General features: G+C 36.3%; 1 protein-coding gene across 1 annotated transcript in view; it reads left to right on the forward strand.

The window, feature by feature from the left end:
* TMEM67 (transmembrane protein 67) overlaps nucleotides 1–12343 on the forward strand; it is a 43924-nt gene extending 31581 nt beyond the window's left edge. Inside the window, exons 16-27 of the mRNA XM_005879311.2 lie at nucleotides 1313–1411; nucleotides 1634–1720; nucleotides 4067–4166; nucleotides 4263–4402; nucleotides 6293–6433; nucleotides 7438–7518; nucleotides 7999–8115; nucleotides 8407–8523; nucleotides 8625–8729; nucleotides 9257–9359; nucleotides 11334–11476; nucleotides 11935–12343. Of these exons, the coding sequence (XP_005879373.1) occupies nucleotides 1313–1411; nucleotides 1634–1720; nucleotides 4067–4166; nucleotides 4263–4402; nucleotides 6293–6433; nucleotides 7438–7518; nucleotides 7999–8115; nucleotides 8407–8523; nucleotides 8625–8729; nucleotides 9257–9359; nucleotides 11334–11476; nucleotides 11935–12015 (1314 nt within the window). The 3' untranslated portion in view covers nucleotides 12016–12343. The remainder of the gene's footprint in view (nucleotides 1–1312; nucleotides 1412–1633; nucleotides 1721–4066; nucleotides 4167–4262; nucleotides 4403–6292; nucleotides 6434–7437; nucleotides 7519–7998; nucleotides 8116–8406; nucleotides 8524–8624; nucleotides 8730–9256; nucleotides 9360–11333; nucleotides 11477–11934) is intronic.
* The last annotated feature ends 2366 nt before the right edge of the window (nucleotides 12344–14709 follow it).

A 14709-nucleotide genomic window follows, 5' to 3' on the forward strand; every position in this document is an offset into this window, starting at 1 on the left:
ATGAAACGCCTTTTGGTTTTTCATGTTGAAATTTCTTCTCCAAGTGTTATTGGAGAAGAAATAACCCATCTGTTATTTATCTATGTGTTCCTGTGTTTAACAGAAACTCTTAATTTGATATTGTCACATCTGAATAGTTTTTCATATTACAATATATTTTGCTTTTAAGATCTTGCTTAAGAAAGCCTTTCCCATCTCAAGTTCAAAAATATTTTCTCCCATGTTTTATTCTTTTAACTTTGCAGTTTTGGTTCTTTTTTAAAATAGATTTTGTTTTAATTTTTGTCTATCATTTATTGAATATTTACCATGTGCCAGGCACTTTTTTAAACTTTACATGTATAATTCATTTAATCCTCACAATAGCTGTATGAAGTTGGGTATGACTATTCCCATTTTCCACAGAGGAAATTTTGGCAGACATTAAATGAATTGTATACTCACTTAATTTTTATAGCAACTCAGTAATAGGTGGTACTTCCATCTAGCTGATTAAGAACATAAAAAAGCAACGTAGTAACTTGTTTGTGCTGGGATATCTTTGTGACTCCAAAGCAAACAGGCCAAGGGACCAGGGGAGGGGCTTTGACTTACATTTGGGATGGTCAGGAAAGGCTTCCCAGAGAGGTGGGGTGTAAGCTGGAGTATTTTTATCTGTGATTTCCACAAGCCGTCACCGGGGCCACTGCTGGGTGCCTGGCCCTCTACCAGGTGCGAGGGCAAGTGGCAGTGAGCAAGGACAGACATGGCCTCTGCCCTCAGAGCTCGCAGAGTTTACCAGAGAGAATAAGGGAAGAATTTGTGATGAAACAGTACCCATTTCATTCCACAAAATATCTGAGATGAAAGTGTGGGGTGGCAAATCATTAAACGGCCAGCACTGGCAGATGGAGCTAAAAAAGTTCGTTTGGGTCTAGGTTGTGAAGGACCTTGTAGGTTAGGAATTTATATTGCAGTGAAGAGTCACTGGTGAAGAGTGACAGTCGGTCCAATTTGCACTTGAGGAAGCTGACTCTGGCGGTCGTGTGGAGGATAGACGAGGAGAAGGGCTCCAAACTGGGAGAAAATTAGGAAGCGGTTCTGCCTCAGGTGGTGAAAGAGGAGGAGGGTGGAATAAAATGGGCTATCGGGAATGGGACCAAAGGTAAGGACCCAAGGGTATCTAGGAGTGGCCGCAGCTGGTCTTGCTAACTGATCCATGCATACATGCAACAAGGCTGCCAGCTTGAGAAACTGGTACAGAATATGTTATTCAAAGTGGTAGTATAACTGCACTGAGTCTATAATAGCTGTCATTCTTTTTAAATTGCAGACAGTTATGAGATTCATGGTGTACTACGCTGGTGATCTGACCAATGTATTTGTTATCATCACTGTGGCAACGGGTCTTTATTGGCTTATTTTCTTCAAAGTAAGTGAGTTGCTGAATTTAACCTGAATGCCAATGACTGACTGGTAAGTGCTCGTTCTAAAGGAGCTATTTTTATTTGGGAGGATTTCTGATTACAAGCACTGAGTATGCTGTGTTTATTGCGAGCATTACCGCCTTCCTCCTTATGCTTTCTTCGGGTTAGAAAGTATGCTTAGTAAAAGCCGTCTGTGCTTGTATTTACTGGTGTAATTTTTGTCACAGGCACAGAAGGCTGTCTCTGTGTTTCTACCAACACCGACTCAGGAAGAACGTTTTGGTACTTTTGTGGGATGTGCTTTTGCTCTGAAGGTATGTTTCAAAGGACAGGGTAAAAAATGTAAAAGGTCTGCTAATACACTTGTAAGTCTTTAAAATTAAAGTACAGTGGAGCCGTGGTTCTCAAGCTTCATTCATTTCAGAAGGCTGTTCAAGGAGCGATTTGATTGAAAACGGAATCATTTTTTTCCATTAGAAAGAATATAGATTAAATTAATCCATTCCAGTTTCCCAAATAATTCCACGTTTTAACCTTTTTCAGTTGCCTGTGATCTTTGTTTTGTGAGCACTTTCACACCCTTAGAGACATCAGCATTCTTAATGGCCTCTTTATGTTTTATAATTGTGCTAATCATGAATTTCACCATGCCATAGTCGGTAGCCAGATCAGACATGCAAAACAGTTCTATCATACTTTGCAATTATTTCTTTTTTAAGCTCCATCATTATTCTCACAGCTTTCCTTTTCACTTTGCTGTTGTCACTAAACTTTTTAGGACCCATGATGACTTACTGTATGTATTTAATAATAATAAGCAGCAACAAAAGCAAAAAAAAACCCCAAAATGCCCCACTGAAATATTCACAGCACAATTTCCTGAGATGTTAACAAGGGAAGGTTTAGTGGTAAATGGACTCATATTCGTGCATTCTCGCCTTTGTCACCTGGGAGACGTGTGAACCCTTACAGGTATCAACATGAAAGGGTTTACAGGTAGAGAACAGAAGTTTTGTTCAACAACTGAGACTTTTTTTTTAAAACAACTTGGTCGAGAACCGATTGTTCAAGATGAATATTTACTCCGAGAACCGAGGTTTGACTGTACTTTCAAAATCTTTGGAATTTAGTTTGATTTTGAAAGAAAGCATGAGTTACTGTTTTACACAGGAAGTCTACTTTTTTTTAAAAATGTATTTTTATTAATTTCAGAGAGGAAGGGAGAGGGAGAGAGAGAGATAGGAACATCAATGATGAGAGGATCATTGATTGGCTGCCTCCTGCCCGCCCTCTACTGGGGATTGAGCTCGCAACCCAGGCATGTGCCCTTGACCAGAATAGAACCTGGGACCCTTTAGTCTGCAGGCTGACACACTATCCATTGAGCCAAACTGGTTAGGGCTATACTACTTTTATGGATAATAGCTCATTTTGAAAATCTGGTTTGAGTAACTTTCTAGGGAGCCATAAATATGTTTGAATTAAATGAGTTGTAGCTAATTTGATAAAATAATATTTCATTTTATGACTTTCTTCTTTAAAGTCTGATGATGCACTCACAACAGGGACAAAATGCCTTCAGGCATGAATTTTGTTTCTGTAAATTCAAAGTAAAAGGTACTGAAATCTTAGAATTTGTTTTCTGTCTCTGTAGTCCTTTCCTCCTCTTCCTGTAGCATCCCTTCTCCTCAGGTCATTGTTTGTCAATGTATGTGAAGCTCTTTGCATGCCTCTGTGGTAGATCTCATCTCGTTGTACGGTGATTAGTAACTGCTTTTCCCACTTACTGTGACCTCCCTGAGGAGAGGAATCATCCCATACTTAGATTTTTATCCTTTAATTAATAACACATCAACTAGGAAGAATGCCTCATTTTAAACATATTACTTTCTATAAATGAAAAATATGTGTCTCAGCCACACATTTTTTTAAAATCAGAAATCTCAATACAAGAAATAGAGAAAAAAAAAGGACTATGAAAATATCTGAACACTTTAATTAGAACAAGCAAATTACAGTGGGAAAATATCTTCACTTATAAAGAAGTCAGATTATCTAGAAAACAAAGTCTATTTCTGGAAACCTTGGAAAAGAGAGCCAATTACGCAAGGCCCATGTATAGGAGAGGCAGTGTATCTCCTTTTTTCATACTCTTATTGCAAACAAAGATGGAAGAAGGGAAGACGAAATAATATGTGTATAAAATTTCTGTGAATTAGGTGGTTCCATGTTACTTTATGAACTTCTAGTGACTTCTGATGGTATTACAACTTTGTCACTTATGAAAATTATATGTTCTTAGGATTGCAGTATATTTGCTTCTAATGAATTAGTATCGGTGCCCTGGCTGGTGTTGCTAAGTGGTTAGAGTGTCAACCCGTGTACGGAAGGGTCATGGGTTTGATTCCCGGACAAGGGCACGTACCTGGGTTGCAGGTTGGATCCCCGGCCCGGTTGCGTGTATGGGAAGCAAATGATTGATGTGTCTCTCTTACATTCATCTCTCCATCTCCCTCTCCCTCTCCCGCTAAAAAAATCAATGGAAAAAATATCCTCGGGCGAGGATTAACAAAAAAACAAACACACAGAAAATAATTAGTATTGGTTTTATAAGTAGGTTTAATGTGGATGCTTTTAGGTGTTTTGTTTGTCATCCTCAGGCTCTGCAGTTTTTGCATAAGCTCGTATCCCAGGTTACCATTGATATATTCTTTATCGATTGGGAGCGGCCTAAAGGGAAGGTTCTTAAAGCTGTTGAAGGTAACACGTAACCATTTGTGCCAAAATTCTCTTGTTAGCTATCCTTGCAGAACAAAGATGAAGTAACCCCTTCACTCATTTTATCTCCCTGACCAGGTGAGGGTGGTGTGAGGAGTGCTACCGTTCCCGTAAGCATATGGAGAACATATTTTGTAGCAAATGAATGGAATGAAATTCAGACTGTGAGAAAAATCAATCCACTTTTTCAAGTACTTACTGTCCTCTTCTTTTTGGAGGTATAAACTATTTGACATAATTGTATGCAACTTGTGGGCACCACATAAATGTTCATTTAATTTAATTCCAGCTAAGTTTTCATGTGAGCAGAAGAGTTTTCTAAAGATGGAAATATTGTTCAAACGATTAAAAAAAGGAGTGGCTTTGCCCTGGCCGGCTTGGCTCAGTGCTTAGAGTGTCGGCCCTGGACAGAGGGGTTGTGGTGCAGGGCACATGCCTCAGCTGCAGGTTTAAACCCCATCTCCAGTCAGGCCACTAGTGGAGTTGGGCCACGAGTGGGAGGCAACCAATTGATGTATCTTCCTCACCTCAGTGTTTTTCTGTCTGTCCCCTTTCCCCTTCCTTCCACTCCCTAAAAATCAATGGAAAACGTATCCTCACTCTTTGGGTGAGAATTAAATTAAAAAACAAACAAAAAACCACAGGAGTGGCTTTCAAAAATCATGGTAAAATATACATAATGTGAAATTTATCATCAACCATTTTTAAGTATACAGTTCAATAATAAGTACATTCACATTGTTGAGCAAACAATTTCTAGAACTCTTTTCATATTGCAGAACTAAAACTGTGCCCATTTAACTAGTAACTCCCCATTCGCCCTCTCCAGCCCCTGAAAACCACCACTCTGTTTTTTGTCTCTCTGAATTTTTTTTAAAATATATTTTATTGATTTTTTACAGAGAGGAAGGGAGAGAGATAGAGAGTTAGAAACATCGATCAGCTGCCTCCTGCACAACTCCTACTGGGGATGTGCCTGCAACCAAGGTACATGCCCTTGACCGGAATTGAACCTGGGACCCTTCAGTCCGCAGGCCGACGCTCCATCCACTGAGCCAAACCGGTTACGGCTGTCTCTCTGAAATTTGATTGCTCTGGGTAAGGAGTAGCTTTTAAACCATTGGCTTATAGCAGAATCCCCTGGGAAAGCTTTTACTAACCAAATACCTATGCCTTGCCTCGTCCCCTAGAGACTATATTTGATCCAATAGCTCTGAGGTAGGCCCAGGTATCTGTACTTTGAAAAAGTCCCTTCGCTCCGTGATTCATATTCTTACTCCTGTATTAGAACCACTATTATAAGGTTGAAATTTTCCAACAAGTTATTATTGAACACCTACTATGAACTGTGTTCTGTGTTAAGAGCTGAACGAGACACAATGAATGGGTCAGTGCCCTTTAAAGCTATTTCATGGGTCTGGTTGGAATTATTAAAGTAAGTATTCAATACTGAATATGGGACTGAAATATGGAAACTATTTATACAGGTAACAGATTTCCTCAGGAATCATTAATCTTCTGTCTGTCTGCCTTCCTTCCCTTTACCTTCTTTCCCTCCTTTCTTCTTTCTTTCCTTTTCTAAAGCTAGGAGAATATGTGTGTCCCTAGGACATACGAACACTATCTCAATTATTTATAGTAGTGTTTTTCAAAGCTTTAAAGGGCATTACATGAGAAAGAAGTTTCTATCCAAGTAAGTTGAGAAAACACTGGATTCAATAGTCATGTAGATTTCTTTACCATAAAAAGAATTTTGCATGGTGTCTGGTGTATGTTAAAATCTCATGAAATGTTGGTTTTTCATTGGTAGTTTACTGAAGAAAGTTTTATTCTTCTGACAAATTTTTGAGCTTTTTCAGTGTACATGATAATAGGGTTATATTTGGCCTTTATTTGTATTGAAGAAAATACCAGATGAACTATTTTATGTTAAGTGTTTTGTAATTAAAAATACCAGATAATTGTTTTTATCTAGATTTTCTACTGTTTGTTTGAACTTGAATATTTTCATTTTTTAAGGTAAGTAGGGAGGAGTATTTAATTTTTAAACTAGAGAAGTTTCCTTCATTCTTGTCTGTTTAAATTACTATTTTTCCTTTTCACTACAGGTTGTGGGATTTAAGAACTTAGCATTAATGGATTCATCCTCTAGTCTTTCCAGAGACCCATCCAGCTACATAGCTCCTTATAGTCGCATTTTGAGATATGCAGTGTCTTCCGCTCTCTGGCTAGTGATTGGAATGATACAGGTAACAAGAGATTATACTTTTTATTATTATTATTTTTTTTTTACAGAGAGGAAGGGAGAGAGATAGAGAGTTAGAAACATCGATGAGAGAGAAACATCGACCAGCCGCCTCCTGCACACCCCCAACTGGGGATGTGCCCGCAACCAAGGTACATGCCCTTGACCAGAATCGAACCTGGGACCCTTCAGTCCGCAGGCCGACGCTCTATCCACTGAGCCAAACCGGTCAGGGCAAGGGATTATACTTTTAAGCAATACTGCCTCTCTATATTTATAACTGTTTACATACTGATTATCCTCCAATATTGACCACATTCTGATAACTGACAATAAGACCAATGATAGCTAATAACTAATTCTTACATAATGTTATAATCCAGGCACTGTGTTAATTGCATTGTGCATGTTAACTTTTTAAATTTTTATAGTAGCCCTCAGCGATAGGTCTATGAGTAACCTCATTTTACAGATGAGGTCCCTGAGGCACAGAAAGGTTAAATAGTTGCCTGAAGCGATACAGTTAGAGCTTGGCAGAGCTGCAGCTGGAGCCCAGGCATTCTGATTTCAGAGACACATTCTTATCAATAGGGGGTTCTGAAGTCTTCCGAAGTCGGCAGCTTTCTAGTCAGATGATGGACTCCTTGTTTAGCGTATGCATAACTACAGTTTGGCTCATTTACCTTTAATACTCTTTTTTCCTCTGAAATATAACCTCTTATTAACAATTACTTAAATATCATTAAAACTCACTCAGATTGCCAATACTCCTTGTGAATGTTCCTTTAAAATATTTATTGAAATACCTGAAGCTAAAAATAAATCTTCTCAGCCTCAGGTCCCATCTGACAGAAGAATCAGAAATGAGGAGGATTTTGTCCCATAAGAACCATTAGGGCCACTGTGTTCTTGGTTGGAACTTCTTTTGTCTTAAGATACTACACTGTGACTATAAAAGAAAATTAAATCCTAAAAGCTAATAAGCACGAACGTGGCTTAATGTTTCAGATCGTGTTCTTTGCTGTCTTTTATGAGAGATTTATAGAAGATAAAATTCGACAGTTTGTGGATTTATGCTCTATGAGCAATGTAAGTACTTTCTGACTTTATCTTGCAACTGTTATTTTTCCCTTTTTAAAGGTCATGAATACATTAAGAGAGGCTTTAAAAGTGATTTGGTATAATTGGATTTTTAGTCTAATTTCCACTGGTTGTTAATTCCAGAGATAGTTGTAATGAGCTACAAGTTAATATTTTCTGTCTTCATTTTTTCATTTTTATTTGCAGTTTCTTAATTATGAATTCCTTATGCCACCAAATAGTTCACCCAGCTGAGAAAAGTTTTCATATATCAACCCTATTTCTTCCTTTCTTAGAAATATCTTCAATCTCTTCTCCATCTACTTTTTAAAAATAACCTTACTATCCTTTATTACCTTCTTATCTTCTTTATATATTTTCCAAGAATTCCGCCCTCATTATTTTGAAAGGAAGCAATTTTAAGAAAAGTTAATTTTCACTGCTTTGCAGATGAGTTGCTAATTGCTCCTTATTCTTTTCTTTTTATAGATATCAGTGTTTCTGTTATCCCACAAATGTTTTGGATATTACATTCATGGTAGATCAGTACACGGGCATGCAGATACTAACATGGAAGAAATGAATATGAATCTGAAAAGAGAAGCGGTAGGAATGTACTTTACATCTTTTTAAGTTGAAGGATAGGTTCACTTTTCTTAATCTAGGATTTGTAATAATATACTTTTTAAATCCTCATTGATTACTTTGAAAGTTGCTAGGATACCAACTCATTACCCTGAACATTAATAAAGTAGCAACGAAAATAATTTTATGGTTGGGTCACATCATGAGTTTTGTAATATGTGATACCAACTAAAAGAAAAAAGTTGTGTGTTTTTTTAAAACAGGAGAAATTTTCATAATCTTGATCTTGATTTAAATCCTTTAACTTTTCAGGAAAACTTGTGTAGCCAGAGAGGTTTGGTGCCCAACACAGAGGGTCAGACTTTCCAGATTGCAATTTCTAGCCAGATGAGACAGCACTATGACAGAATTCATGAGACGCTAACAAGGGTTTGTACACAATATAATTAAGATACATTTTGCCAGTATTTTATGTTTAAATACCAAGAAGGTAAGACATTTGCATTTATTCTTGTCTCTTTTCACATTAGAAAAATGGCCCTGCTAGACTATTGAGTTCATCAGCAAGTACTTTTGAGCAGAGTATAAAGGCATATAATACTATGAATAAATTCCTTGGCTCTTTCATCGATCATGTATGTATGTCAGCATTTATATTTAAGCTAGAATCAAAATGCAGTTTAAAAGTTAACCAAGAATATCAGTTATTTCTTTAGCTAAGCAAGGTGGTGGATTTAGGATAGTCCCCTTGCTGTTAAAATTAATAATGTGGCTTAAGGATATAGATTTAGATTATGTAAAACTAAAATGAAATTTTAGATGTCTGTTAGCATATTGTCTATATGTCAATACTGGAATTTTGTTAGCCAGCTACCAAAATCTTTTATATTATTCATTATAGAAATATGTTATGCTATGGTTGTATTCCTGAAAAACTTCTTAAAAATTAATTGTCAGTATATCTTGCCCTAATGACTACTAAGGGCATTTAAAAATTATTCCTAAAAGGAATTTTGTTATAAAGCCTAATGGAGTAAATTAAGTCTTTTTGAAGAACAGATTTTCTGTGTGTACTATTCATTGTTTTCTTTTGATAAAAAAAAATTGGGAAACATTTATTTCAATGCTATTTTTTTAAATGACTGTGACTTTTTTGTATTAGGTTCATAAGGACATGGACTACTTTATAAAAGATAAATTGCTTCTTGAAAAAATTCTTGGAATAGAATTCATGGAACCAATGGAAAAAAGCATCTTTTATAATGGTATCGTTCAACTGCCTTTGCAGAACTTGATTACTATTTTCAAAGTTTGAAAGAAAAAGTTGTAGTTATTAATTTTTCTTTTGATTTTATAAATTTATATAAAGAAGAAACGGTTTCAGTTAACTTCATGGAATTATAGTAGTTTCTCATTTCTATTTTATCATGCCATGTAGCTAGAAACAAATACATAAAACATAATTATTCTACAAGAAAGTAAAAACTGAATTTCAAAAGCAGTGGCGCACATAGAAGAAATAGTAAAACAAATAAAATTCAGATTTTATTGGAATGTCCATTCAGTAGCAAACTTATGAAAGACTTGAAGAATAACATTTGTGACTGGTTTGAAACATTTAATTTTCATTTTATCCAAATTCTTAAAGATTGCAGATAATTTGTGATGGGAATAGTGACTAAACATATTTCTTAACATTAAAAAAATTACTGTCTGTGCCACTCTAATGTGACTGGTGAACTCCTGTCTGGCTTGGTAAGAAGGGCTGTGAATAACCAGTGTCCTGGCCCAGCTACACTCACCCGTGCCTCACTGAGTGTCACATGTCCCAGTCCCGGAACACGCAGAACAGTGGTCTCTCCCTGGAGCAGCCTCTTTAGTAGACTAGGAAAGGTCGGCCTGTGAATGGGGAAGTGGAGAGATGCTGGAATAGATGTCCGCAGGCACAGCTTACACTGGATACAGCAGGGAAAGCAGAAAATCCAACCAGACACAGGGTGAAGCCAGAGAAGTTTGAGCTGGGTCTTAAAAATAAGTTGCTGTTGTCAAGCAGGAGGGTCAAGGAAAGAGAGGCAAGGCATTTGTGCAGAGGGAGAAGGGCATTATGCACTGAAGAGCTTTATGATTGAAGCCTCGTATGAAGTGGACACAGAAAGAGAGTTCTTGAGGGAGAGAGAGGCAGAGACCCAACCCCAAGGCTTTGTCTAATACCCTCAGAGTTTTACTCTAGCCTGCAGTTTCCAAAAAAGTTTTGTTTTTTTTTAAATTTTTGTCCCTTAGGAGGTGTGCAGGATGCTCCTTGGAGATGTGAGAAGAAAATATTAAAATGTCTATTTGTATATTTGCAATTCCATTTTTAATTTATATATTTTTTAATGTATAATATATAGTAGTGATTGATAAAATATGCCTCTGGGGTGCATGCTCAGCACTGTATTCTGATAGAGATACATGTTGAGAGCAATTTGGAAACTACTGTGAAGGAAATGAACATGGATGTCATCAAAAAGTCCTAAGCAGATCTGATTTGTAAATTGTGTACACACACACACACACACACACACACACACACACACACACACACACACACACACACACACACACACACACACACACACACACACACACACACACACACACACACACACACACACGCGCGCGCACACACTTTGTAGGGATATAACATAAAGGCCAGGGAACTTTCACAAACTGAATAGAGCCCTGTAACTAGCACCTGCACAAAGAAGAACATTGCCAGCACGCCAGGTGTCCCTTGTGTAAGAGCCCCTAACTGGGTGCCATGGGCAGGTCAGTGGTCTCTGCACCTCCCCGATGTTGTGTGCGGGATTCGCATGTGTGTACTTACCGGTTTCTCCTTTTGGTGAAAGGTCTGTAGCTTCCATCAGAATCTTAAAAGGGCATTTACATCTCCAAAAGGAAAAACCTTTCCTTGTGAAGTGAGAAGAGGTTTCAGAGCAGAACCTGAGAGGACTATTTGAGACACAAATTATAGTCCTTGTTGCTTTTGTTGTGTTTTTTTTAACTCTATGATTCTTTAGCCTTTGTTAGAAAGGGATAATTCATTACGTGGTCTTTGAAAGGTATTGATGATAAACTTACACTGCTTGCAATTACCAACCCTTGATGCAGATGTTAAAACTGAATTTTATGAGCAGAGTTCCTTGACTGATCTTTTTCGATTTCTAATTTATATCTTACAAATTGTTTTTTTTTAATAGATGACGGTTATTCATTCAGCAGCGTTCTGTATTATGGAAATGAAGCCACTCTTCTTATTTATGATCTGCTGTTCTTCTGTGTTGTGGACTTGGCTTGCCAAAACTTTATTTTAGCAGCCTTCCTTACATATCTACAACAAGAGGTAAAGTTTTACGTTTTTTCTGGGTTTCTTTTTAAAAAGAAAGTGTTGAAAGTAGATGTGTTTATTTTCATAGCAGAAAATGATTTCAATCGGAATTTGTAAAGGTTTAGAATATGATTAACCCTACCCCCAAAATGAATAACATTTCAACCACTGTCATTCTATACTCTGTCGAGTCAATGAAATACTGGGGTCTTATGGAGGGCATAAGTTATTTGAGCAGATGTGAAAGGAATCCAGTAGGAAGACACTTACATTTTCCATATCCTAGGTGCCAGATGTGAGCAGTAATTAGAGTCCCATACACCCTCTGTACCAGATGCTAACATAATAAAAAGGCAAACACTAAAGATCTAGCCCACGGCCAGTTTAATTTAGATATTATAATTGATTTGCATATTTAGTTTTCTTTATATATACATTTTTATAATTCTTAATTGTTTTATTTTTCCCCCCAGGTTTTTAAATTTATTCGTAATATAGTAGGACAGAAGAATTTGGCATCCAAAACATTGGTGGATCAAAGGTTTTTGATTTAATTTATTGAATAGATAACTTAAAAACTCAATATAATCATAGCCAAAAAAGGTCATGATTATCAGGCTAGTTTGCCATATTTTTTAATACAAATTATTATTTTTTTATTTGTTTTTAAACTACAGATTTATTTTTATAATTTGTGGATACATAATTTGCTCTGAAAGTATATAATATGATATAATGGAAAATACTGTGTTACCATTATATGTAGTATTTAATTCACCAACTCATAGATTAGACAGCACTGTCAATGGGGCCAAAAAAATCCAAATGTTGCTTTCAGCGTAACACTTTTTAATGATTTCAAAACAGTGCCCATCATTTGTCTCTGGATTTTTTTTTTTTTTTTTTTTTTTTTTTTTTTTGGTACAGGACAATGCTCCAACCAACTGAGCCACCCAGCCAGGGCTTGGATTATTTTTAAGTTTGGATTTGCCTGCATTTTCTCACATTGAAAAAATTATTTGATTTCAAATTCAAGCCTAGTTTTTAGTTTAGTATTTTCTTGTTTTACATATTTTATGATTAAATGTTGAGAAACATTTTTAAGTTTACTTGGAAATTTAAATTGTATATTGCTGACTCAATTTGCCTCATCTTAATTGCTCACCCTGCTTGGCAGTGGACTAATTGACTATTTGACTAATAGGCATCTCAAGACATGGTACATTACATATTCATTCCATTGTGTACCTGTATTATTAGGTCAATATACTCTTTTCATGAAATGTCATTTATCTTAATTAAGATATAATGTGTGATATTTTCCCCAATATAGTTTTTTAATACATTTTAAATTACTTAACATTTTAAAAGCACTACCAAAGTTTTGCTTTTCTAATATGTTTAACGATTGTAAATAATAAATAAACTGTATATTTATCATGTTATGTTGACAAGGTGGTTTATTGAAAGCAAACTTAGTCTTCATAAGACAGTAGGCTTGTGGGGTTATATTTTTAAATAAGGAAACACTATTAGGATCCAAAATATACTTAATGTAAATTCTGAGTTATGTAGCTAATAATTTTTTATTATATGATTTTTTTCATTAAACTTTTTAACAGTCTTTTTCATTTATACTATGTACTTGAAAGGTACCTTATATTTCAAGGATAATGATCATTAATCCCCAGACCAACATTTCTTACTGCCTTCTATGTTAATGCTATGTAAATACTTACATGTAATGCTATGCAAATATTGTTTATATTTTTGAATTAAAAGTATAGAATAAAACATTTGGTGTTTCTATTTCCTGTTTAATTAATGTGTCTTTCATGAAATAGCATTTAGGGACGAATACAGCATATAGGGGCAGAGATCCCCAGCCATTGCCAAAGTTGCATCTTACACATTTCCCTGAATCTTGAGAATTGTTGAAGAGAAAGAGGGAGGGTTAGTAAGTCAAGTATTTGAAACTCCAGTATCTGAAGAGAGACATTACCAGAATCCCTTTATAAAAGCTGCAGAGATAAATAAATATACGAGCACAGAATTTTAAAAACCACCTACACAGAAGCATATGAAAGAAATTTAACTCTTATTCCACATATACAAAGTTAATATTAGTGTGAATGTTTTCAAATGGAAATTTCAAAAAAATAAGGTTAGTTGATTGACCTACTGATAAATTAAAACAGAGAAAAGACACTTAAAAAAATGATTCTGCACTAGTTTTGAACAGAATTAACTTTTCATTTTGGTTAGAATCAGAAAAATGTGTTCAGATTTTCATACACTGTTGACTCCTTTGTTCACATTGCCATCATTTAAATTTTATGGTCACATGACCACCTTTCCACTAGATTTGTAATCTTTTGTCTATTTCTGTAGCACCAACTCACTGTACTTTGCATCCGTATCCCTAACTTTACTGATTACTAGAACCATGGATAAGTCTCTCTATCCTATATAATAAAGAGCTAATATGCTAATTAGACCAAACAGCAGAATGACCCCCAGATGACCATCCAGATGAAGCCGAGGCAGCCAGGGCTGCAAGGGCTGAGCCCCTTGCACGAATTTCAGGCATCGGGCCTCTAATCATCCCATGATAAAACAAACTCTAGATTCACCTAGAGCAGTGGTTCTCAACCTTCCTAATGCCGTGACCCTTTAATACAGTTCCTCATGTTGTGGTGACCCCAAATTTCATTGTTACAACTTGAACATAATTAAAGCATAGTGATTAATCACAAAAACAATATGTAATTACGTATGTGTTTTCCGATGGTCTTAGGCGACCCCTGTGAAAGGGTCGTTCGACCCCCAAAGGGGTTGCGACCCACGAGTTGAGAACCGCTATTCTAGAAGATAACATAGAATATATTTATGATGTTGTATAGGACAAGATTTCTTAAGATTCCCAAAAGACCAATCTTTTTTTTTAAATATATATTGATTTCAGAGAGGAAGGGAGAGGGAGAGAGAGATAGAAACATCAATGATGAGAGAGAATCATTGATTGGCTGCCTCCTACATGCCCCCTCCTGGGGATCGAGCCCGCAACCCGGGCATGTGCCCTTGACCAGAATCGAACCTGGGACCCGTCAGTCTGCAGGCTGACACTCTATCCACTGAGCCAAACCAGCTAGGGCCAAAAGACCAATCTTAACAGAGAACATTAGTAAGTTGAAGTTTACATGTTTACATTCTACATTAAATTTACACTTATGTGTATTTCACATTAA

Source organism: Myotis brandtii, unplaced genomic scaffold (genome assembly GCF_000412655.1).
Source record: "Myotis brandtii unplaced genomic scaffold, ASM41265v1 scaffold59, whole genome shotgun sequence".
Taxonomy (NCBI): Eukaryota; Metazoa; Chordata; class Mammalia; order Chiroptera; family Vespertilionidae; genus Myotis; species Myotis brandtii.